The 25,950-nt window shown below is 40.1% G+C and overlaps 1 protein-coding gene and 2 long non-coding RNA genes across 5 annotated transcripts in view; 1 reads left to right on the forward strand and 2 right to left on the reverse strand.

Moving 5' to 3' along the window:
• Positions 1-25,950, forward strand: part of LOC306830814 (solute carrier organic anion transporter family member 1C1-like) — a gene marked incomplete at its 5' end in the record, with an annotated part of 34,905 nt that overhangs the window by 6,281 nt on the left and 2,674 nt on the right. The window contains 14 exons of one of the 3 annotated variants that reach the window (XM_079354516.1): positions 2,275-2,582; positions 6,275-6,438; positions 13,801-13,942; positions 16,219-16,351; positions 17,160-17,281; positions 17,362-17,511; positions 19,270-19,368; positions 20,411-20,659; positions 21,102-21,266; positions 21,819-22,014; positions 22,862-23,027; positions 23,271-23,443; positions 25,449-25,513; positions 25,721-25,838. In XM_079354516.1, the coding sequence (XP_079210642.1) occupies positions 6,352-6,438; positions 13,801-13,942; positions 16,219-16,351; positions 17,160-17,281; positions 17,362-17,511; positions 19,270-19,368; positions 20,411-20,659; positions 21,102-21,266; positions 21,819-22,014; positions 22,862-23,027; positions 23,271-23,443; positions 25,449-25,513; positions 25,721-25,838 (1,865 nt within the window). Of the gene's footprint in view, positions 1-2,274; positions 2,583-6,274; positions 6,439-13,800; positions 13,943-16,218; positions 16,352-17,159; positions 17,282-17,361; positions 17,512-19,269; positions 19,369-20,410; positions 20,660-21,101; positions 21,267-21,818; positions 22,015-22,861; positions 23,028-23,270; positions 23,444-25,448; positions 25,514-25,720; positions 25,839-25,950 lie in introns of those variants that run through there. The other 2 variants (XM_079354514.1, XM_079354515.1) reach the window with 2 other exon arrangements.
• Positions 5,200-6,396, reverse strand: LOC306830817. The gene is made up of 3 exons (XR_013780014.1): positions 6,309-6,396; positions 6,112-6,229; positions 5,200-5,292 (listed from the first exon to the last, which is right to left on the reverse strand). It is a non-coding gene; the product is annotated as an uncharacterized lncRNA (long non-coding RNA).
• Positions 14,042-22,901, reverse strand: LOC306830818. The gene is made up of 4 exons (XR_013780015.1): positions 22,823-22,901; positions 18,876-18,946; positions 18,541-18,589; positions 14,042-15,129 (listed from the first exon to the last, which is right to left on the reverse strand). It is a non-coding gene; the product is annotated as an uncharacterized lncRNA (long non-coding RNA).

A 25,950-nucleotide genomic window follows, 5' to 3' on the forward strand; every position in this document is an offset into this window, starting at 1 on the left:
AAGCAGTTTACATTTACATTTTTCCCCACTATAGTTGTGTTCTGTAATTGTTACATGGGTCATACCTTTTTATTTCCATGACTGGCTTCACCGTAAAAATATGTCAGACGTCAATTACACTTGAACCATTGAGTAGCTGAAAACATGTAGCAAACTGTAGTGTACAAGGAAGACAAATGCTATTTAAATACATGTAAACCAGCTGTCTGTTTGCCATATGGTATCAACAATGAGCTGTAATCCATATCTAATCACATGACACTGAAACTTATAAATGAGCCAAAGAACCAGTCACACTATCGAACTCCATGGAGGTGTTATAAAGATTACAAATTAAATCACCTTGATTCTCTCTGACTGATGCATCATAGGAAGAGCATTTGTCATAGAACATGTGGTTAGGAGTAACAGTTCACAAAATGGGGAAAATCAAATGTTTCATCACAGGAAACCTATTCTCTCAAAGAGGATCAGGGTGGACATGTGCTTTTATTACTTTTTTTTTTCCACACGATTCACTTGATGCGTCCTGATAAAATAATCTTAATAAAATCTTGACGAGAAGGCTAAGGTGAGCATTTGTTGTGAAGCAGAAAACACAAAAAAATATCAACACAAAGCTGATAATACAGCATGATGCTGAAAAATGGCTCATAATTCAAAAATGAATTACAGCCAACATGTGGCAAAAAAAGAAAAACATTAAAAATTTCAGGTCGTCCTGTCCCAATTACCAAATTACAAAGACTTCTATGGAAGAGCACAACAACTTTGAGCAAGACAACTTGTCCTTTGCTTCAATTTGAACAGCATTTCCAACCTCTGATATTTTTTGCCCTCGAGTGGTCCAATCATTTGACTGGCGTTAAGCTGCAGCACACAGCTTAAGAGGCTCCTACTTTCACTGACTCCTTCCTTAGATAAAGACATGGTTGGACAAAAACGACAACAGTAAGTCATAATCAGGACTAGTATCCGCAAGAAGATCAACTTAATTACACCAAACAATTCAATTCAATTAGACTAACCATACATACTTTAGAATTATTTTCAAAATAAGATATCTGTTAAGTCTGTGTTTGTCGTTGTGTAGAATAAAGGAATAAAAGGTAAGTATGTTTGACAGATGTCAGGAGAAACCAGAATGAGAGCGGAAACAAAGCAAAGGCAGGTGCTTCGAAACACAACATGTAACCAGATCTCAACTCAAGGGATTTTCTTTTTGTCCTACAGTATGTAGATGGGTCAAGGATGTCTGTATTACTGTGTGTGAGCTTACATAAACGACCACCAAGGTTTCGCTGATGTTTTCTATTTAACAGACTTCCATGCAACACACCCAGATAGTTATCAAAGACTTTATATACTGTAAGAAGTGGACGTAGCAAATGTGACTTGAGCAGATGGTTTATGGACGACCCTTCCCAAGCCTAAAGTTTGGCATTGACATTTTGGTTATGTCTGGCCAGAATCAAAAGCTAGCTGTAGTAGTAATTTGACAATTATGATGTTGTCTTGCCGAAAAGCATACACTTATTTACTCTCTACTCAGTAGTCTGTTTCTTCACAAAAACTGGTGATAGCTCATCCCGCTAAAAATGGCCCTATTTCTACGAATTAAAAGACCTAGAAGCCACAATCTTGTGGCCTTTACTCATATTGTCCCTAAAGGCAAATCAAGTTACTTCATTAATTCATTAATCAACAGAAAAAAATAGCTGACCTTAATGCTGACTTGTATTACTCATACCGGGTAATATTGGCTTGAAGTTAAGAATTGAAAGAAAAAAAAAAAAACCTCATCATGTGCCAGTAGCCTATTAAATGTGGTTTGAGCATAATACAGTTTCACTTTTGTGAACAAGGACACTGTATTATCATCACCAAATTAACCAAATCAACATTTAGAAAGAAGAAAAAAAAAAACAAATGAATGACCATGACTCAGAGATTAAGACAGGAGGCTCCGTGATCAAATTATGTAAAAGGTTAACAACATGGGATCAGTATGTATTTTAAGCTTTTTGAAAAAAGAAAGGACACCTGTTCATTTCATAATAGGAACTAGAACAAGCGTTTAAAAAAAGGCATGCCACTGTTACTACCATATGATTCAAATAAAGCTTAGTTGAATTGTACAGACATAAGAAAAAGAGGGAGGGAAGGAAGAGAAAGTGACAGGGAGACAGGGGGGCGGGAGACAGAAAGGGAGAGAGAAAGGAAGAGCAGGGAAAGCGTGTAGGCTACTATAGCAGTGTGGTCACTTGAACGCACCACTTCTCCGAGCGGCACCTTACTGCAGATGTCCACCAAGTCGAGACATGGTTGAGGAGATAAATAGACCTTCTTGATTTGGACTAGTCTGCCCGAGAGTCACCGACAAGTCGGCTGGAAATGAACTCTGAAGGTACATGTCCGTCTCGGAGTATTCATGATAAGAGTCGGCGCTTCGCCTTTCCTTCCTTTCCCATCCACGTGAGAAGTTTAACCGGAGAGGGCTGAAAGGAGGTCATCTGTGTTTCCAATTGGCTGTTTAATCTTTGGTTTTCGAATAGTAGGCGACAGTTTCTCAAGACACTGGGGTAAGTGTTGCCTTTCTTTTTTAAATTTTTTTTAAATTTTTTTTAGACCTTAAATGCTGAGGTGTTTTTACTTGATAGTACATAATGAGTGTTTTTTAAATATGAAAGTCATCATGCTTATTTTCGTGTGTGACAGAGGTGTGACTTCGCCCACGACTTGACCTTTTAGGAAACATGACTCCCTAAATCGGTACCATTGTTTAATTGTTGTTTAACACCCTGGCTATTAATTTAAGCCAAAAAACGAAGCGTTATTTATTTTTAGAAGCATCTTAAAAAAACCACAAAAAAAAACACTCCGCATGACCATAAAGCTTTATTGGTTACCTAAGGGGTACCAGGGCTGCGAGCCTGAAAGCAGCATCAGCATCTTTACATATCTTAAATATGCTTGAAGGGTCGTCTCTCTTGTAGAATAAAGGATTGTGTTTACATACTATCAGATCGCTCAAAAGGTCTAATTGAGGACCTACTGTATTGTTCTGCTCACATCTTTTTATAGGCTGCATTTGTTTCCATATGTCAGTCACCTAGGAAACTAGACTACAGCAGTGTATCAAAGTTGGCTGTCATTGTAATTAGAAAACAAAGCAAATGTGTAAAGCTCATTCAAGCTGGCCTCAGTATAGTGGTTGAGCTCAAAACATAGCAGGCTACTTCTGTTCACCCCGAAACATCAACCAAACATTTCTTAAGGTGTATGACCTTCTCCTCTATTTGAGGGGCTTTAATTCATTGTCATAAATCAAAGTGTGTGTTGAATGAGTGTCTTGACCTTTGAGCAGTTAAGCCTTATTTTTTCTTCGTTCTTAACTCCGCAGGTTGAGATGGATAACAAAATGCTTTTATGGTATATTTAAGAAAAAGGTAATGAAGAAGGTGAGCAACAGTGGGCCTAGATGTTGAGTTAAGTGCTCCAAATTGAATAAGTTGTATTTGGTGTTTTATCGAACTTGTGAAAGGAACAACTTCACAATGCTAATTTCTTACATGTATTTATTTGTAAGACCACCCAATGCTTGTTTTATCCAGTGTAGGTGACATTTCTATTCAAAGTGATTACAAGCAGCCTTCAAAGGCTACTTGTTTGGAAAAACAAGTGAACATAGCAGAAACGAGTAATTACTAATATATGGCTCAGCAGGGGCTTCGATCACAGAATCAATTTGATTTTGGTTGGGTATTGAATACATTTCTGTTATTCTTTTACATGACACGAGTATACACTGTATAGACAAGAGACTGAGATGAAGAGCATCCATCCTTCCATACTGTTCAGGGGCGCTCTCTCTCTCTCTCTGGGACAACAATCTACACAAAGCCTTTCATCATCCTTAGTTACAGTTACCATGTTGCGTTTTTTAATATCAGTGTGTCTATTTTAGTTCCTTAAAAGGATGAATAATTCTATAAGAGTGAAGATTATGCAGCATGAGGATGGTACATGTTTGAACAAGCGTGGCTATTTATTCTATGAGAACTTTGCTTAAAAAAAACAAAAAAAAAACAAGTGGTCCTCGAGTTAATTTGCACCGTAAGTCTTGCAAAGATTTGTCTTGCTGTGTAGCCGTCCTATTAACCTGATGGGCAGGTGGGTGTAATATCCAATTCCACTCTGCTGTAGTAACAATGTTCATTACCAGACATTACATAATGGTCACAGAATAAATGGTATTTATTTGATGCCGCGAGAAAGAGGCGTCAATGACTTCTTTTTGCTGTTCCTTTTTTTTTTTTTTTTGCTAAAGCTGCTTCCTAGAATCCTTTCTTTGGTCTAATCGCATGAAAGTAGGTCAAACCTGTTGCGATTATGCAGCTCCTTTTGGTCTGCTCTCGTCTCTCAGACAGAAAAATCATTGAGGGAGACATGCAGACTTTTTACATGTGGCAGCATCAATGGCAGAGTTGGTGATGGTGTTGGTAGCACTCAGAAACAGCCCCCCCCCCCCCCATCACATGACTACTGGAAATGTAATGAGGGGGAGGAGGGGGAAATACATGGAATAAGCCAATGTGAGGGGTTAGAAAGAAAGAACCATAGAAAGCGGTAGAAAGAGGTCAGTCAGGATGAAATGAAGTGAAGTGAATAGTCGCAGAAGAAAAAAATTAGCATATCAATAATCCTTCCTTCGCAGTAAACACATCAATGCTTATTACAAGTAAATGTACCACTTAGCTATACTATGCTTTATGAGACCAATACTGTGGTCTAAAGGATAACTTCCCAGCATTTTCCAAATTGACTGTAACTTCAATAAGTGGCCGCCTTCATTGCCTCACATAACACTCTGCAGCTGTGTCACTGTTATAAAAAAAACAACAACTCTCAAGCACTTCCTGTCTGTGCACTTTTACAGTATTTAACTAATAAAAAAACACACACAAAAAAAACCATCCTGTGTAAATGTAAGGAACAAGCTTTAAAAATTAAATACACCTGAAAAAAATAACTAAGTAGAAAGTGGGCCGCTGTCAAAGTGATGCACCTGCTGTGGTAGCAACATGGGGGATCAGGTCCTCAAACAGTGAGAATTCTTATCTGGACTGAGTCAAACATAACAATGGAATCAATGACACCAACAGCAACTCCTTGTTTACACTTAAGCTATATGTGAGTGTTTTATGTAATGAGTCACCCTGTGGACGGTAAAGTCAGTAGCTCAGCTCAGTTGAGGGTGGCACAATCATGCCTTGCCTCTGGTCACTGACACTGCATGGAAACAGAATAGTTTAGCTCAGGAATGTCCTGCTGCAAATGTATACTTAAGGAAACACTTTAAGGAACACCTGGAGCTTAAAAAAAAAAGAAAAGAAAAGAAAAGGTCTAGAGAGTCTAAACATCGTCCAACCATTGTGGCGTTCTCTTTCCAAACTCTCAGTATGTGCAGAACACAGTAGCCATTTTTCCTTCTGTATAGATCAAACATCAATATTTACATCACTCACATGTGTCTTAGAGCCAAAAATAAATGCACAGAGGTAATGGAGTTTGCAAGAAGTTCCAAGTGCTGGCTGAGTTACACTTCAAAAAGTTTGCTCTGCTTTTTTTGGTTCACCGGAAAAAAAACAGTGATTCAACTTCTTGCATTCCTCCAGCTGTCTAAGCAGGTGTAGAGGTGTTGGCTTAGACTTACATCAGTGGCTTATACTTAAAAGATACATTAATACTAACACCTACTTTGCTTTGAGGGTTTTTAAGGGTAGCACTGCAATCAACCCTGGTCATAGAACTTTTCTCACACACACACACATATATATATATATATGTATATATATATATATATATACACGTGTTGTCAGTCTGAAAAGCCACTGAATTTCACAGCAATCTTAAAGCAAATGAACTGCACAATAAAGATTTAAGAATGAGGATTGTGCTTTCAGTAAATTTCTGAATTGATTCATTGTTTTTGTCATGTGACATAAACACTTATTATGATATGTAGGAATGTTTACATTTGAGATTTGAATACTTTAAATAATTATTTTTTGTTTTCTGAAATTAAAAAATAAATAAATCAAACGTCACCTGGATCTCTGCCAAGTCGACTCCGACGGCGAAGTCTTGAGATCTCTTACAAGGTTGGAGTGGTCCTGTGTCACTCCCCCCCTCTGTCGGCTGCTGCAGACATGTTTCTGTGTTAGGGCTGATGATGAGAAGTAGGTCACATGCTTGAATTATCCATTTGCAGGGTTGCATGCATCAGTGCCAAGAAATTGCATTACGTGGGAGAGTTCTGCTAAGGAGACACGGAGACAATCCTGGAGGATGGGAGCTGAGCAAGGACGCACACAGGGGAACGGACGCAGTGATGCCGCCAGAGAACCACGTTCCACTCCCAACACGAGCCTGAAGGTACAAAACCGACATGTCAAGAATGAGAGTGTGTGAGAGTGTGTGTGTGTGTGTTATGGAGGGGTCACATGCCTTTAGTAGGCCTGCATGCATGTGTGCAGTATGTGTGTAGAGCCTCCTAACAAAATAATCTATTTCAACAGTTCAACAAGTCTCAAACAAACTTAATAAGGATGATGACATCCATGAGGGCTACTGCTGTATATTTGATCCTGCAAGAGAAAGCTCTCTATTTCTAAATTCACTGTAGTAGCATTCCTATTGGTCAGTAGTTCAAAGAACTCCACTGGGCCTTAGTGCTCCTCCTGGTCAAAACATTTCCTCACTTGGATGTTATTGTGTTGTTTTTTTTTTTTTCATAGCTTCAGCAGGTACAACATATTAAGAGGGCTTGCAAGCTTTGCTTCTGTTAACGCTTGCTTGAAGGTGCTCGGCTTGTTTTTATGCTAGTATACTTCAGTTGTGTTGCACTTGTTCTGGTGTCATTATGTCAAGGTGAGATATAGACAATCATGGGCAAAAGGAAATCTGTCAGAAGCCACATTTTTTTTTGTTATTTAAGCAGGATCATGAATGTAAAACAATATGTGAAGTCTAAGATGAGTGTGTGCACAGTAAAGATGTAATGTATTACCACTTATATATATATATATATATATATATATATATATATATATATATATATATATATATATATATATATAATTACAAGAAAATAATGTATTTGTTTTATATGCATTTAATCACAGTTTGCATCACACACTTATTTTACCCTGAAACAGGAAAACTCTGTGTTTCTTGTGTGAAAAGCAGCATCAGATGAAGCAAAGCATCATTTTGCAACATTGGAGGCTGCTGTGGTTAGAGGGGGTGAGACTACGTCACTAGTTCCTCTTGTTTTCGATCCAATTAAGCTACAGACCTATTATAGACCTATAGTTTTCCTGTGGGCGGGACCTCACTGCCAGAATCTAAAAGCAACATCCGCTTTCTTGCTTGGAAGCTAAGCTAACGCTAACAGGCTCTGTGGGGAAAGCCCCGACGATGATGAAAAAAATATGTTATAACTCCAAACTGATGTGGATGAAGGGGATTTTAAAGGTCTTGTGCTCAAATCTGATATTCGTGGCTATCTCTACAAGCCACAATATAGCGGCGAGCAGTTGAGGATGATGGAGGAACAGGAGGCGGCAAAGACAGGCAAAATTGATAATCCAAATAAACAAAAATAAAGGGACGCGCCTTTGAGTCCACGTACGCACATCGAAGAACAACCTTGAGAACATGACTAAAACTATCCTTTTTCAAACAAAACCATTGTCATTATCTTTATCATTTATATAATTTCGCAGGTGTTCATGAAAGAGCTGGGTCTTTAGTTTTCTTCTTAAAGGGGCAAAGGGACTCTGCAGGTAGAATGGAGTTTGGAAGTTTATTCCACCACCGAATGGATGAGGAACACTTGAGCATCTTTAACCTTTAGATATTATTCATAAACTACTGAGTGCAGTCCACATACTGAGTGCATTTTACAAGATAAGCATGTTCCACCAGAGCCTCAATGTTAAATGCAAAGTAGATACACATTTACAAAGTCATAGATGATTGTCCAAGATTTCATTGAAATGGAGGAACCCATAATCTTAAATACTGCAGCGGCAAAAAAAACAACCTCATTATGAGTTGACTATTCCTTTTTTGAGAAAGTGATTAAAATAATGTAACATTTCTGTGTGTTCTTGAAATATTCCAGTTGTTTAAAGACCCGTGAATCATGAACACTTACATAAATGACTGGAGAAATATTAATCTTGTGTGCATGTTGCCATAGTGAAAAAGTCACAATAGTTATCACAGTGTCTCTCTCTGTTGAAAGACAGAGATAATAAGGCAGAACAGGATGTGAATCTCATGAATAAACCACCTCAATCTTTTCCTTTCACTCTTTGCTTTAGGTGAAAGCATGTCTTTTACCAAAAACATGAAAGTTAGTATGGCCCTAAATGAGATCGGACACTTTTTTTTCCTACATGAAAGTGGTGTGAGACAATGGCATTCAAGCAGCTTATCATAATACTGATGGCGATGGCAGGGCTGTATTTCATGTTTTCTAAGAATTGTTTAGTTCTTCCACCAGCTGGGTGGGATATGGCACAGCCTGTCCGACTCTAATCCAGTGCTCAATGTTGTTTTCTGATTTTGTTAATTCCACCAATAAGACTGTGGCTTTGGTGCTACAATGTTCTAGTGTTTCGTATATTGCAGAAAGAGGCTTCTTAGAACTCCCTTAACACAACATTTTGCTAATTTAAAATGAATTATGTATTGCTTCTTGACACCCCTCTCATTAATGATTTGAAACTGTGTGCTTGTGGCTCTAACCCAAGCATATTAGGTGAATGACATCAATGAGCTAAGAACAAAAGCCGGTCACAGGTCAGAAAGAGGCTTTGCTCAAATGTTCACAGTCTAAATGCAAATTGCTTTTAGTGATCGTTAATCACAATGAGGCCACAGCTTATTTGGCAACGTACAAAACCCCCCCCCCAAAAAACACAATTGAAAGTACAGAATGGAAATGTCACAATGTATGCCATTGTTTCAAACCCCAAACAGAGTTTGAGGCTATTCAGATAAAGAACTCCACTTCTAACTGGGAATTTAATGTGTCCCATTCACCAACACTTTTTCGTAGGTAGATCCTTCGTTAAACCCCCTTTGAAAGTTTTCAAAAAGATTTTAACAATGAACAAATGTTTCTTCGGTCAAACATTATTGACCAGGCATGCTTACACACACAAGTAATTTAACTTTGGGGAACTGTGCTTTCTATGTACAAAAGTACAACATTAAATATCAACAATAAATACAATATAAACACAAATAGCAAAGACTAATATATTCCAGAGATATGGTAATAGATGCAGTTATGTAACAGATGGGTTACCTGGGGGAAGAAAACTGTTCTTATGACAGGTTGTTTTAGTGTACAGTGATCTGTAACGCCTGCCGAAGGGTGAAGCTTGAACAGTTTGTGTCCGGCGTGTCAGGAGTCTGCACTGATGCTACCTGCACATTTCCTGACCCTGGACCGGTATAAGTCCTGGATGGGAGGAAGGTCAACACCAAGGATTTTTTTCTGCAGTCCTGATGGTCAGTTGCACTCTGTGTCTGTCCAGTTTGGTTGCAGATCCAAACCAGACAGTGATGGAGGTGTAAAACATGATCAGCAGCTCTTGGGGCAGGTTCAACTTGCTGTGCTGACGCAGGAAGTACATTTTCTACTGTACCTTCTTTCTGATCCACTTTAGGTCCCATGAACTTGAAAGAGTCCCCAGTAGACACTGTGCTGTTCAGAATGGTGAAGGGGGGCTTCTCTTGAAGTCCACTGTCATCTCCACAGTCTTGAGCGGATTCAGCTCCCGTCTGTAAACAGCGTCCTGAAATAGACTGATGGGGGTGTCATCAGCTGCAAATTTCAAGAGTTTCACAGATCCCCACTGAGTTGCAGTTATTTGTATAGACGCAAAAGAGCAGTGAGGAGAGAACACACCTCTCGGGGGGGGGGGGGCGCCAGTGCTGATTGTCCGGGTGCTGGATGTGATGCTTCCCAGCTTCACCTGCTGCCTCCTGTCAGTCAGGAAGTTGGTGATCCACTGACAGGTGGATCCCAACATTGTGAGCTGGGTGAGTTTTTGTTGGAGAATATCCGGGATGACGCTGAGCTGAAGTCCACAAAAAGGATCCTAGCATAGGTCCCCCGCAGATTCAAGGGGATGCAGTTCAGACCCATGTTGTGAAAACCGTCAGTAGAGGCTGTTCAAGTCTTCAGCCAGTCTATTGTTAACTGCAGGGTGGGGGTGGGCTGTAGCTTGGGACGTCTCGCAGGCTTTTCCAATCTGTCGAAGCGTCGTTAGCTGAGAAGTTTTGTTTTTAGCTTCTCAATGCTAGCTCCTCTTAGCTACACTGATCTCCTTAGTCAGTTTGTTTGTGGCCTGCTTATGTCTGTCCCCACTCCTGTAGGCTTCCTCCCTCGGCCTGACGCAGCTTCCTAAGTTGGGGTGTAAACCAAGGCTGTTGTATGTGCTGAAGGTTCTGGTTGGCACACAAATGTCACAGTGTCAATAATTTTGTCGAGATTTGTTAATGTAGCTTAAAAAACACTCCAATCAGTGTTGTCAAAGAAGGTTTGTAACTCCTGTTTTGACTCCTCTGTCCTCTCCGAAGTCAAGGAAGTCTACCGGGCCTGAGCATGGAACAGAGCGGTCACACTGGCCAAACGAACTAGACTATCGGGTTGAAGCGTGTTTGGGCATGGTACGGATTGCCAGTGTGACCGCACCCTTAATATGTTGTCTGTATTTTGTAAGTTCGTGGACCACCCCCACTGAAGCTAGGGTGCTCTACAACACATACGGCCGTTTCCTCAACTGATTCTGAAATTTCTTGCAGAAGGAATAGCATCTTGGAAATTCCTGGCAGCAAACAGACTCTATGTCTGTGTCCATAGGCAAACAGTAAGAGCACCGACATCCCATTTCCACCCCAGCTCGAGCCATCACAGGCTCCTCATCCTCACCGACGTGGACAGGCAGGTCACTCCTGTTTCTCCGTCAGCCTCAACTGCTGCATATTTTCTCAATTATATTAGCGCATGTCGACAGGGGTTTGATCCCCAGCCCCATTCAGCCACGTCTACAGTGTCCTTGGGCAAGACACTTATACCTTAAGTTGCTCCCGCTGCTTCGTCAGCACAGTTTGAATGTAGATGAGTGGGGTAAGTTTATACTGATAGCCACTTTACATAGCAGCTTCTTCCATCAGTGTGTGAATGGGTTGGGGTGCCCTTTGGTGTTAAAAGCGCTTTGAGTAGTCAGGAGACAAGAAACGCACTAAAGAAGCTCAAGTCCATTTTCCAAATGGAAGTTTGTACCAACTTTGACGAATGTCCCTCAAGGTGTTCCTGAGAGATCACATTCAGAAGAATTTACAGATTGCTTGACATATGGACACATGTGAGACATCCAAGAAGTGTTTACATTTGAGAGTAAGAGTTTAAATAAGGCAAGGAAATAAGTCAAGTTTATTAATGCAATGAGCTGTTCCAAAAATACTTGCACAGAGATACACAGGAACCAATGTCACTATACAGGCATAACGTCATACAGTAAAAACTGGAACACACTAATCCCAATTATTCAATAATGATAAGTGTATTTTTTTATGTCCTTCCTGTTCATGTAACTGAAACTCCTTTTATACCATGTGACCTCATAAACAACTGGCATTAGGCGTCACTTCTGATCACAGAAGACAGGAGAAGAATACAACCTTTGTCTATACACTTAGTGCCTGCTGTCCTTTTATCTTCAAGGGAGCTTAAAAAGAAGTCATGGCACTTTTACAGAATCCTATCCCTTTACTGGTGATAAAGTGGCAACGTGAGATAAGCAATGCACATGAAAGTCACATTACACAAATAATCAGACAAAGGTATGTCATTGTCATAAACAAAACCGTGTCTCAGAAGGAATGCTTTGCTGTAGAATATACAGAGAGAACAAAATCCTGCTAGATGGCCTTTGAATTGCACTGAGGATCTATTTTGATTACTCGACAATTTAGTGGAAAGCTAGCTAGATAGAAGCAGATGACTATGTTACTAGTGCTCGTAGAGCTAGTTATTTGGTGTATTAGGTCAATGAGTTATATATATTGTGCTGAAATGACAAAATAACTATTAAAAAAATAGCACTGACTTCCTGTTTGATCAGGTCATGGCACCAATTGATCTTTTTTTAGTCTTTCTTTGAACACATGTGCCAAACTGTGGGAGGCTGCTTCATTGAAATGTAGTAATGGATGTTATTTAGACATTTTGACACCCCAAGCGTTACACTAGGCCTGCATGATATTGGCCAAGAATGATAATCTTGTATATTTTCATCTTCTCTAATACAATTTGATTAACTGTGCAACACTATCAGGCCTTAAAATCTTTATTGTTTGCTCACTGCCACTCGACATATCACTATCCATTTGGCCGTCTTCATTCAAAATCAAAGCCATTCATGATTGTTGTTCAAATTTCCTGCTTGAGGGCATACACGCTTTTCAATCTTTTACCCTCTGTAATGGTGAAACTTTGAAACGAGTGAATGTTGCCAACTGACATCTGCAACTGCAGTGGTATCACACAAGTGTGTCTTTTCTACGTCCATTCTCAGTGGACAAAACACGCCATCAACAGTTGATCAGTCTCTTCGTATTCTGCCACTCTGCACTATTGGGGTTGATGCTTGTTCATGGTTTAAAAATGTCCTTTTCTGGTAGCTTACAGAGTGTAAAAGCAACCGGGACCGGTCTCATTTACATTTTCTATATAATTGTCTCTTTGCTCCCTATAATATTCATCTTTTATGTCAATGATACTATTCTCTATTGTTTTGCTGTCTCATTACAACGGACTGAATAAAGTACAATGCTCTTTTAGAATGCCTTAAACTTGTACTTAAGTCCAGCCAAATGGAAGTTGATGCTTTTTTCAGAGCATGAGACATTAGATCCTACGCCGATCAACACTGAATAAAAGCAACATTGTAACAGGGTATGAATATTTTGGTATATGGCTTGATAAATAATTTACATTTAACCCATTTTTTAAAGAAGCACATCCAGCTTCGAATTGACTTGTCGGAAAAGTATGCTTCAGGCAGTTTCTCATTCAGTTCTAGGAAATGATAATTGAATCTACAGAAATGTTGCTGCTTCCCCTCTTTAACTCCTTAAGCTCAGTTTATCACTCTGCCCTTGTATCTGAAACCAGAGATCCCTATAAATCAAACCTTTGAGTTCTGAAGAACAAAGTTGCTTGGACAGTGTATGCTCAGAGATGCAATAAAAGACTTTTCATCTATAAATCCAAGACTGGATGCCCACTACCTTCTATAACATCTGTACTAGATCCCAAAATCACTCTTCTAACTTTCTTATTCTTCGAATGGGTTTGCTCAGAAGTTGGAATATCAGCCAAAAAAACAATGATTTACCACTGAATCTATATCAACACTGTCATAGCACTGACAATTCAAGTTGATGGACTTAAACCCCCACACCTTGGTATACAAATTGTTATAATTGGCCATTTTTCTTTTTGTTTAGTTTTAAATCGGTATGTTTTTATTCCTATAAATCTTGACATCTTTACAAATAAGGGATTCCTCAGTTTTTCTTTGAGGTTAAATATACTGTACATTTAAATGAATGGATGGCTTCATCAGTTTGCTTGGATTTTTTTCTGTTACTTTGTAAAGTCTTATGTTTCTTCATCTTTCCTTCTCTCACCTCTCCCTCATCCCCTAGATGTTTCTGGTGGCTTTGTCCTTCGCCTATTTTGCAAAGGCTCTGTCGGGGAGTTACATGAAGAGCACAATAACTCAGCTGGAGAGGCGCTTTGACATCCCCAGTTACTTAATAGGTGTCATTGATGGAAGCTTCGAGATAGGTGAGTTGGCCTGCCAGGCTCTGCTGTTATTTTGTTGTTATGTTTGCAGCCTCTATGTCATTGGCTCCTCAATTCTTTTTTTTCCTCTTTCCTTCATCGGGGCGGAAATCTGAACGGGTCATAGAGGTTTTCAAGCTTCAGATAAAGGATTCATCAGGCTTTCAAGAAGGGGACAGATGGGTGTGTAAGCGGGGTGAATCAAAGCGTCAAGTAGGGACATAACAGGCTTTGACCTGGCTTTTTGCTGGGGGCAGCTGAATGCAAAAAATGTTGGCAGTTTTGTTATGTAATAACTTCTCTAAACTATTTATTTAAACGCAGCTTTCCCCAGATAATACATGTAGGAATTTATTTATTTTACTTTACTATACTGATCCCCGAGGGGAAATTAGGCGTTCTAAACTCTGCTAACCATGCAACACACATAGGACATGCACTGACGGGAAGACGTCAGGGTGACGGAGCTGGTGGGGATTCTGTGCTTTGCTCAAGGGCACTCTGGCAGTGGTCAGGAAATGTTCTGGCACCTCTCGAGCTACCAGACAAATTTCCATATTTGGTCCGCACTCGAGCCGTCGACCCTCCCGTTACCAACCCAAGTCCCTACAGACTGAGCTACTGCCGGCCTCATTTACCGGCTCAACCAGTTGCAAGCAGACAAACCCTTTCGAGCAATTCTCAAATAATTTGTTGCGTAAGTGCAAAACCAAGTGCCTTACTCTGTGCAGACGTCTCTTATCTTGCTCAGCAGATCTAAGATGGTTGTCACACTGAGAGTGGGGGGTTTCACTGAAGGGGACTCTAGACATTTTTTTTGAAATCGTTGTTGGGGGTGTTTTGGAATTATGACACGATATACACTAAAAAAAAAAAAGCTGTCACAAACATGAGCCGTTCACTTTTTTTTTTGCTGTGGAAAGCAGTTTTGGGTCAACTTTGATGAGGAAATTGTAAAGACCATTTAAAGATCAGCTTAGTCAAATGATGGCAGAGTGTCTAACCTGTCTTTCCTCTGATGGAGGTTAGGTGTCGTGTCTGCTGGAGGGGAGGTCGGCACATCTGGCACAGTGACAGCTGAATATCTCTTTGCTCTCTCTCCACCCATCTTGCCATCTCTTGTGAAAGCTGCTTCTCTTGTGTGGCCTAGGCAACAAGCTTTTTTTCTATAGTAGCGTTGCCAAGGTAACCTAGAGGCAAAGAAGGGCAGTGTGAGGAGGAAATTTTAAAAAGTGTGAGAACAAGAGAGGGGAAAAGAGAGCGGTGGGAAGACAAAGGGAAAGAAGAGACCCAAAATTGGATCGAAAAAAAAAAAAAAAGTGAACGGAGAGTTGTGACGCAGAGTTTAACAGAGAACACTACAGCCAGATGACCTCAGCTGATCGGCCTCAGGCTATGTTCTTGTGCACATGATGAGAGAATTATTCATGGCATGCACTTAACTCATATTGTAATACAAACATGGAACCTATTAGAAACAAAACACGCTGCATGAAGGAGTTGAAAGCAATCAAAGATCTTCCTGAAGTGAACAAACTGTCCAACACGAAAACCATGCGAGCGACAAGTATCTGTGGAGGGTGAAACAAACGTAAAAAACATGATGCACATACATTCATTCATATCATGAACAATCTTGCCTCCATCTCTCTTTTCCCTCGGTCACATATCTCTCACACACACCAAAATAAACACACACACACACACACACACACACACACACACACACACACACACACACACACACACACACACACACACACACACACACACACACACGTTAATAGACAGGGATTTTCTGAGCGTTTGACGTCATTCCCATGAATGAGCATCAATAACAGAAAGACAGCATCTTCGAAGTTTATATTTCTGGGCAGTTTCCCACCTTTTTACATTTTATTTACCATACATTTGTGATAAGTAGGATTTAGGGTACACATAGTAAATATTATAGTGGTTAAAGTGAAGAAATCAAACAACTGATTCAGGTGATTATGCAGATTTTTTTTTTCTTTTTTTACGGTTACATTTCTGAAACTTTCTTGTCTCGATATAAGAAACACATATTCAAACATTATTATAAACATTGCATTTAAATATGAAATTCATCCAACAATGAGGACATAAGCGTGAAAGGGATTTATTGAAAAAACAAAGCCACATCTGAATTACGCTCAGCAGGACAAAAAAACTGTATGAGGCTGTTTTTTTGGGGGGGGGTTTTCCATCTTACTACATATGATTTAAATCCCTGTTGTTTCTGCTCGTCTCTCTTCCAGGTAACCTGTTGGTGATAGCTTTTGTCAGCTACTTTGGGGCCAAGCTTCATCGCCCTAAGATCATTGCAGTGGGCTGTGTACTAATGTCCATTGGCACATTTATCATCGCTCTGCCTCATTTCATCATTGGACGGTGGGTAAAAAGAGTCTCGATGTTGTATCAGTTAAACTACTTGACAATAATCTCCATGTTGCTTCAACTGTGGACTCAAACTCACAAACTGTTACTAAAATTATTTTTAAATCTTATAGAAACATAAAGATATGTTTTGATTCAGAATATTAGTTTGATTGAACATATGATCACAAGTAGGGAGACTCAGAGTGGTTTCACACTTGGGATCCAAGCCCGGATCTGAGTATGCTTGACCCCAAACTCTGTTTATTTGATGAGTGTGAACACAAACATACCGGACTCGGGTACCGAGCTGGAGTCTGCTTGAAGGGGAGGTCTTGGCACATTTATGTGTATTCGAGTACAATCATCATGAGATGCAAACGCAACCGTGTTCAAATTAGGAAGTGGACCACTAAACGGTCGTGTTGGCGTATACTGGAAACCGTCGTATCCCCAGAGTACGCAATACATGTGGAAGTGGGAAGAGGGTTTTTGTTGGCGTCTCACAAATAACAAAAACATCCACAGTTATCAGGATTGACTCAGTGCGCGAGTCGTGGTTGCTTCTTCTTCTTTCTGCTGTTTGGCGGATTTGCAAACCAACTATGTGCATACTGTCACCTGCTGTATCAGACGTATGATAAGTCTTTCATGTACCTTGGCACTGTTGGTTTAGGCAATATAAGTCAAACATGGTGCTAAAATAAGTCCTGATCGTAGAGGTCACACAATCATTTCCTTTCTTTTTCATTTTCCATAAGAAAGTTAGTATAAAAAAAAGTATTTCTTTCTTTGTTTTAAATAGTTGAATTTGTGCGTTCAGGTATGAATTTGAAACGTCAGTTCGGTGGGTAGTGAACTCAACAATAAACCCCGCCCCTTGTCGGGCTGGCTCACCAGCAGAGTTAACCCAAGATGGTAAACTACCTGAAGTGCCAGCCTCAGGTGAGCATTTACACACATGCACTGTAGTTTATCAAAACACATGTTTGATTTTTATTTATTTTTTTACTCATCTTTTCCAGCAGGTTGTGAAGGCGATTCCAACCTGTCCATGTGGATTTATGTTCTCTTGGGAAATGTTCTGCGGGGGATCGGAGAGACACCTGTGCAGCCACTTGGGATCTCTTATATAGACGATTTTGCTACAGAGGAGAATGCAGCGCTATATGTTGGTAATGACAACATTACCCTGCCGTACACTTTATCATTGATGACATTGCATATACATACACATACTGAAAAATATTACTTCTTAAATGTGGAATTTGACACATACATCAGTTTCCCACAGGGTACATACGTACTGTATCATTAAGAGCAGATTTTATTATCACTGTCCTGACAGAGCTGAAAACAATCACATTTATAAATATATGACTAAACTGTTAAATATGGGGCAGTCATATGTTCAAGGCATGTTATAGCTACATCTTTTTCTAGCTACATCATTTATAAATAGGACAGAGGGAGGTTGGTTGAATTAAATCAGCTGAAAGCGAGTTTCCGGTATGTTTACATGGATTTGTATTGACCCCCTGCCTGCACGATTTACTTAATGATAAAGTACAGCTATGTTATCCATATAGTCGTCTTTAAAAGTCTGCATTTACATATTAAAGACTCTTAAACTCATTTGATGTTCCAAAATAAATTCATAAGCACAGTTTACATTTAAACATAAGGTATAATCTGTGAGCTGGAATTTCTCCTTTTAGGTAAGTCTGTTTACTCTTATTGTAATATCTTAAAGCCCCTGAAAGAAGCTTTGAGCTTGTTAGCGACAAAAGCAAACAAGACCATCAGCAATACAACCGACCATGTCATTTTAAAGGATTGTAGCTGCTACACTGGGCTTGGTGTCAGACAAGAGCATTACATCACTCTTATAAAACAGCCTTTTTTTCCCCCCAATATTCCCCCCGATTTATTTGAAAGCAGAAGGAGATTATACATGTATTTGGTCAGAAATCACTACTTATACATGTAAAGGACAAGATCCGGAAAGAGATAGTACATACTACGTTGACCACAGGGGGCGCCAAAATCGATAAATCACAAAGTTCCTCACAAGTGTACCACTGTTGGGTAGATATTGCACTTATTCTCTCAACAAGTACAGTCATTGTATAAAGCACTGTTTGCTCTGTTTCCACATTAGTCAGGAAAAAGTCACGGATCAAACCAGTCAAGTGTACACTCACCTTCAAACCTCTGTAAACCTTCAGTTTGGTCCTCCTGTGCTGTCGATGCCTGATTGTCAGGGGGGCCGGGACCAACAAGACATGAGAAGGAAGTGTGAGAAGTGTGCTACAGTAGTGTCATATTAACAGACTCATCAGTCACAGACGCAGGAGAATACACCTCATTAATAAATGGAGTGCCTTATATTCTTTTAACACCAGATCATAACTCATTGTTGTCATTAAATGAGAATTTCAGTGTCAAGTATACGACCCAAGTATACGTAGAGGATATGAGAAAAATGTGCAATAACCCTTTTCAACACTGAGATCATGATATGAGGTGTGATACTTACAGTTCCTTTGTCCTTGTTTGAAGGTTTTATAGCATGTCGTCTCTTCAGAATCCAAAATTCAGTATTTTCATCTGAGCAGAAAAAAGAAAAATGTAATTACCAGGTTGTCCAAAGAATAAACGTAACCTGTTTCGATGTATGTGTGTAAAGTTTACCACTGTTGTAAATGTTGTGTCGGCCATGACACTGATAATGTGCTTTGCTGATCGTGTGTAAAGCCGTTTGTTTTGTACTGACACCTTGATGTACGTCGTTTTGGACAAAAGCGTCTGCTGAATGAACTGTAGTATGTCGGGTGGAAACAAAACAAAGTCTGTCTCAGTTATCAAGACAGACTGAGCTCTTAACAGTTTGTGTGTTGTGTGTCCCTTTTTGTTTGTTTTTCCTGCCTTAGGCTGTGTGCAGACCATTTCAGTGGTTGGACCTGTGTTTGGCTACCTGTTAGGCTCCCTTTGTGCCAAAATATATGTGGATATTGGATTCGTAAAAATGGGTACGTTCAAACACAAGATTTGTTTTTTTTTCTCCAATGAAGGACTGTTCCTTAAATTGCAAACATATCTGCATTTAAAATCATCATGCACCCAGGACTCATAAAGACTGAATTTAGAAAATTGTAAGTTTGGGACAATCTTTTGCTATGTCATCATTACGTAGCTTGTGGTAGTAGAATACGTTCAGACTACACTTTCACTCTTGTTGCATTGAACAGTAAAGGGGTTCATTCTCCATTTACTATGGAGGACACTGAATTGTTTGTGAACAGAATAAGTTGGGGGAACTCCAAGTTTCTTAAGATATAATATGTCCATATTATTGTTATGAGGGTTAGAAAAAAGGTTTTTAAAAAAAGCTATTTTAAATGTATTTTCCAGTGACCTATTTGCAGCTGCTGAACTTTCTAATAGACTTTAATTGAGTAATTGGACATGAAAAAAAATACTGACTTTAAAAATATCCAGTGGAAAGTGTAGCATCATTGTTGGCTGATTATGATTTCATATGCATGCTGGCTCTCTGTTAAAGTGTCCTGTCTCACTGCTGCACTTGATATAACAGAGCCACCAATAATGTTATCCGTTAAACCTGTAATTTTCCACTGACAATCACAGACCTCCATGTCTGCTCTGAAAAAGGTCTTTTCATTCATAAAACTGAGGCATGGCTTTATCAGATGGTTCCCATGCTGTGTGTGTGTGTGTACATCTCCAAGACTCATAACAGGTGTACAGGATTTGCTCATGAAAAAAGCATGGTGAGGGAGATGAAGGACAGAGTCAAGTGGTAGGCTTCAATCAAATAGAGTGCAGGCGAGGGGAGAGGAAAAACCGGGACAGAAAAACAGAGCAAATGTATAAGAAGAAACAACAGAGCAGGAAAAAATAAATGGACAGGAAGACCACATAAAAAAAGGACCAAAAACTACAGAAGTTGCCCTTTAAATCATACAGGATGTTAAACAATAAGCCGCTGTCACAACTTGAGCTGAAGTTGAGCATTCATTTTGTCTCGTCTCCTGTACCCCCCCTTTACAGAAACTATCACCATCACCCCAGCTGATGCCCGCTGGGTGGGGGCTTGGTGGCTGGGCTACCTGATAGCTGGGGTCATAACGCTGCTCTCTGCCATCCCATTTTGGTTTCTGCCACGCTCCCTGCCCATGTCGGGGCCTGAGGGAACAGAGAAGTGTACGCCAGAGCAGACAAGCTTCATCAAAGACTCGCACCTTTTGAAGAACAAGTATCCCGCAGACGACCACACCAATTTCATAGAGATGGCTAAAGGTAAGGGCAAATGAAGTGGTAAACCTTTATTGATTTATGCAATTAAAACACTCTGATTCTATTCGTGGGTCCTGTAGAGGCTGGTTTTGAAATTATTGATGGATTGATTATGTTACTGGTGAAAAGCCTCTCAATATAGAACTGAATGGCCTGTACTATTAAAGTAACTGTATTTACAGAGTTTTTTGTTACATTTTGTTCTCTCCAGCATGTTTTTACTTGTTTTTGTTTATTCAAACCTTTTATGACATGAAGAAGAAGAAGAAGAAGATTTACTTTACTGATCCCTGAAGGCAGTCAAGTAAATCTTCTTCTTCGACATGAAGGCAAACATTTCATAAAAGCACACAGAGGTTGTCATAACGAGGGAATCGAGATGCCGCATATTTAACTTTTTTTTTTTTTTGATGGGTATGTTTCAACGATTTGTATCCCTCAACAGACTTTATTCCGACCCTACGGACTCTGCTGAGGCACCCTGTGTACATGATCTACCTGTGTGTGACAATCATCCAGCTCAACTCTCTCATCGGCATGGTCACCTACAAGCCCAAGTACATCGAGCAGCACTTCAGGCAGTCGGCATCAAAGGCCAACTTTCTGATGGGTATGAAATCTACTTGCTGGGCATGTTTTTTTTTGGATGTGCTCGGTTTGAGTCAGTGAGCTGGAAGTTGAATATGTTAGCATGTTTATGGTTTGATATTCTTGTAGTTTCTTTCTCCAAACCGTAGGCTACTGTCAGAATTGTCCCCTCGAGTGCATGATGAATGTGCTCTGTAATGTTCCTCATCAGCCTAATAACCGCACATGGAAGGAAATATAGGTCAAACGTACGTAACATAAGATACACTGTGGCGTCATTATGGGATGTCTGTGCATAGACTAGAGTCGCTCCATTTGAAAAAGAATGTTTGATTAGGGACCAGAGCTAACGACAGGGGGTAGATAAAAAGACATTGATCTTCACTGAGTTGATGTTTTCTGGGGATTTTGTCTGAAATTTTCACCACCAGTTCACTTATTTGACATAATAACGTGTGAAAGCTTCCACATCATGTTAAAATGATTCGACTGGCAGTCTTTGTTTGAATCCAGATTATAATCTCAGTAAAGATATGTATCCTGTGTTTTTTTTTTTTCCTCTGTATAATCTTAGGAGTGATCAACATTCCCGCTGTAGCTCTGGGGATGTTTTCAGGAGGTCTGCTCATGAAAAGGCTGAAGATGAACATCATGCGAGCAGCCAAGTTTGCCTTCGGCACATCTCTGATTGGCTACATTCTGTCGCTGTTCTTCTTCGCCATGAGCTGCGAGAACGCCAAGGTCGCCGGCGTGACACTTTCATACAACAAGTGAGTCATAGATAACTACCGGGTGTGTTGGGAAATTTATAGACGTTTTTCATTCAAGGAAATCTGATGGTAAGTGAACATGAAATAAAACTTAATGTTGTAAGTCATGAATCTGCCCTTTAGATTTAATGAATCGTTTCATCTTGTGTATCTAACACGGCCAGAAGGGATGTCAGAGTAAGGATGCAGCTAATGCTTGAACTGTTGACTTCAAGAAGCAAAACTAGGTCGCACATGTTTAACTTGGAGTGAAAACATGTAGATGTGATCACAAGCACTACAGATCCACTACAACTCCTTTTCACCGTGTGCCCCATGTGTCTTAAAACCACAGTTCAGCAGAAGACACAATGGAGAAACGAGTGAAAAGAAGTCTGATGGAAAAAGCGTGCCGATTAGGTTACACACAGCAAACCTTTTTTTTTCTTTTCTTTTTTTTTGCTTTTGTTTCATTTAAATGTCTCTTTTCCTAATGCTGATTACCTCTGCATTGACTTAATAGAAGAATAGAGAATAGAGCTATCTGCTCTTCGCCCCACTTTGACACCCACCATGTGTAAAATGAAAGCAAAATAATAAACGTCTTATTAAGATGTAATTCAGGTAAATCGATGTGGAGAGAGCAAGTCTGAATTAAACTGTCATTTTCTCTTAAAGGTACATGCTCTTTAATGTCAACTACTCAAATGTGCCTCCATATCGAGGTGTAATGCTGCTTCAGCCCACAGTGTTTATTCATGCACTGCAACGCCGTATATGGTTGTATTTATAGAAAAAAAAAGTTGCGTTAAAGACGTGGAAGAATTACCTCTTAGTCGTACTTTTCTTTTGCATTCTCTCCTTCCAGCATGGACACGATATCTTACGACCAACACTCGGTGTTCACAGCCTGCAACTCTGAGTGTTTGTGTTCATCGAGCGAGTGGGACCCGGTCTGTGGAGAGGACGGCGTCACATACGTCTCTCCTTGTCTCGCTGGCTGCACCGGCTCGGCTGGCTCAGGAAAAAACACTGTGAGTTGTGAAGGTTTTAAAAAAAAAAAGTACACAGAGATATTACAATCACATATTTCCATCATATCTGTCAAAATAGGAATCTCCTTTTTCTTTAAAATTAGAAATATGATCACTGATTTGCCCTTGTACGTGAGTGAGTGTGCACGCACTTTGCTCCTACTCGCCTGTGTTGCTGTTTTATAGACGTTTCGGTGTCCTGACATACATGGTCACACTGTGTGCGCCTGTGCATGTCTCCAGGTGTTCTCTAATTGTAGCTGTGTCGGTGTGGCCGGTAACTTTACGGCCAGTACAGGTCAGTGCCCGAACAAGGATGACTGTGACAGGATGTTCCCGTACTTCCTGGCTCTCTCTGTCATCACTTCATTCATCATCTCCCTCGGGGGCACACCGGGCTACATGCTGCTCATCAGGTCAGATTTCAGTCAAAGAAAATGTGATGTGATGTAAACTACATTTAGTGGTTTCATTTCAGTTTGTTTGTTTTTTTGGGGGTTTTTTTCCGATTCAGTTACTTTCAAAGAAACATTTTTTTCTATTCGAATTTAAGGACCTTTCGTCTGATCTACTCACTTCCAGGAAATTCAGGAGGGTTTTTTTTTTTATTCTGCTTCCTGCAGGATTAAAGCGCTCAGAAACAATGGTTTGGACATTTATAGCTGCCTTATTATTAGCATTCTGACTACGTGTTTGTGTGTCCCGTGTCGTAACACTGGCTTTTCTTAGTTTTCATGTTTAGAAGTACTCAGTTTCCAATCATATGATTCTCTTGAGGTTTTAAATCTCTTAATACGATGGTGCCGGGTAGGAGGACACGGCCAATTGAATTCACTTAAATCTGTAAAGGCCAGTCTCTGCTCTAACGCTTGAAAACGAGGCCAGGGAGACCTGTTGCGTCACTAACTGCAAAGGACACAGAGCTACTTTGACACATTGGTCTGAATACTGAAAGCATGTTTTTGTTGGAGTAATTTACAAAGAGGAAATGCAGAAAAAAGAAGCGATTTCATTAACAGTGTTGGTGCACATCTGTGCAGAACTGAGCATAAAGATAACTAGAACTCAGCATAGAAGTAGAAGGTATTTTAAAGATAAGCTATATACCAAAAAAACAAGCTGATGACTTTTAGAGTTGAGTATGTAAAGGCAGCTGCAGAAAACTCACCTGTCTAATATGAACCAGTGATTTTGTGTTATTCATACGCAGCATTAAGAAAGAGAACATTGAATTCGTCCACCATCCAGGGACAGTAAATGACTGCTTCTTTTCATGTCGAGGAAATGGGTCGTGACAACCAAAGCTGACTCACCCACTCATTTTCTCAAAGTGTCGTGTGGAGGGGTTGGTTGACTTCCTTTAAATGCTTTCAATAAAGGATAAAGTGAAAGAAACTGCCACTTTAATATGAAAGGGACACAGTATGTGTGTGTGTGTGTGTGTGTAATATGTCACATGTAGGTCAACGCTAACGGTAAACGAAAACTATGAACATGCTGGGTTTACTGGCTGGAGGCTGGCTGTCCTTTGTTATTGTGAGCTCTTATGGTGTAAAAGTCTAATAGTCCATGTGACTCACAGCTGGGAGCAGCTCTTTCTGGCTTATTAGCTCAATTAGTTCAGGTTTAACCCTTAAGTGGCTGAAATTGCGAATGCATTTCAAGGCCTCTTGGCTTCATTATGTCCTGCTGGATGATTAGGAGGAGAATGCACTCCTGGCTCTAGAGGTACATCTCTGTTAATCTGTACATCATGTTTCTCGTTTTGTTTTGCAAGGTAGAGCACGGACATGTTTGATACGCAGCTATCGCGCACAGTCAACGTGAATCTTTTCTATAAAAGGAAATATTCAATCACATCAGAATGTGTGCATTAGACGAAGCCTTGCCCTGAATGGATATATTAGAGTCTTCTGCACCACAGCACCCCCTGCTGGCTTGGATGCTAGTGAGCTACAACATAGCTTACTGTTAAGTATCGTTTTTTTTTTTTTTTTCTTTTCAAAAATAAAAAGGTTTAATTGAGGGTATTGTGGAGTAAATGCCTCTACACATGACACACACACACAGACACACGTATACAAGATCTCCTAAAGCCATATCAGCTGATCCCGTTCCAATGCACTGGCCTCACTGAAAGGCAATCACTTTACAAGCAGAGTTTGTGTTCTTTATGTAGCTGTTCATGTCTGTATAGACATTCTCTACACTGTTGATTTACTGTTGGTTGAGGCCAAACTGTTAAAAAGCGTAACTCCATACTGAAACATCGGAAAGGTCGCCTTTAATGCTTCAGAACTTGCTTCCCATTCGGTGTGTAACAGCGTGTGAGAATCTTCGATAACTTGGTGTATTATGAAAAAGGAATCTGACTGTGGTCTTTCTGGAATAGACAGCTTCTGATTTGTCTCTTCCATACAGGTGCATCAAACCGCAGCTCAAATCTTTAGCGCTGGGTTTCCATGCTCTGGCCACACGAACCCTGGGTCAGTATCAAACGCATTCCTTTACAAGCATGTTTGAATTCTTTGCAGCTCAGATGAGCTCCGAACACAAGACAAGAACGACCGGCTTCCCTTCATAATGTTTGTGTTTTTTCAAAAGGGCAGCATCCCAGCCTTCTCAACATATTTTATTTGCTCGGAGGGTGTTGTTTGTGAAAAAAAAACAAAAACGTGTTTTTTGTTCGACAGCTGGGATCCCAGCGCCCATCTACTTTGGAGCGATCATTGACACCACGTGTCTGAAATGGGGTCAGAAGAGGTGTGGAGGCATAGGAGCCTGTCGAATCTACAACACCACGACATACAGGTACAACTCAGACGGAAATGAAAAGAGCAAATAATGTTACCGTTAACGCGTGATGAAGAACCTCACAGCGAGGTTCCTGATCCCCTCGTGATGCAAGAGAACCAGTGCAGCG

This window comes from Symphodus melops (genome assembly GCF_947650265.1).
Source record: "Symphodus melops genome assembly, chromosome: 10".
NCBI classification, from domain to species: Eukaryota; Metazoa; Chordata; class Actinopteri; order Labriformes; family Labridae; genus Symphodus; species Symphodus melops.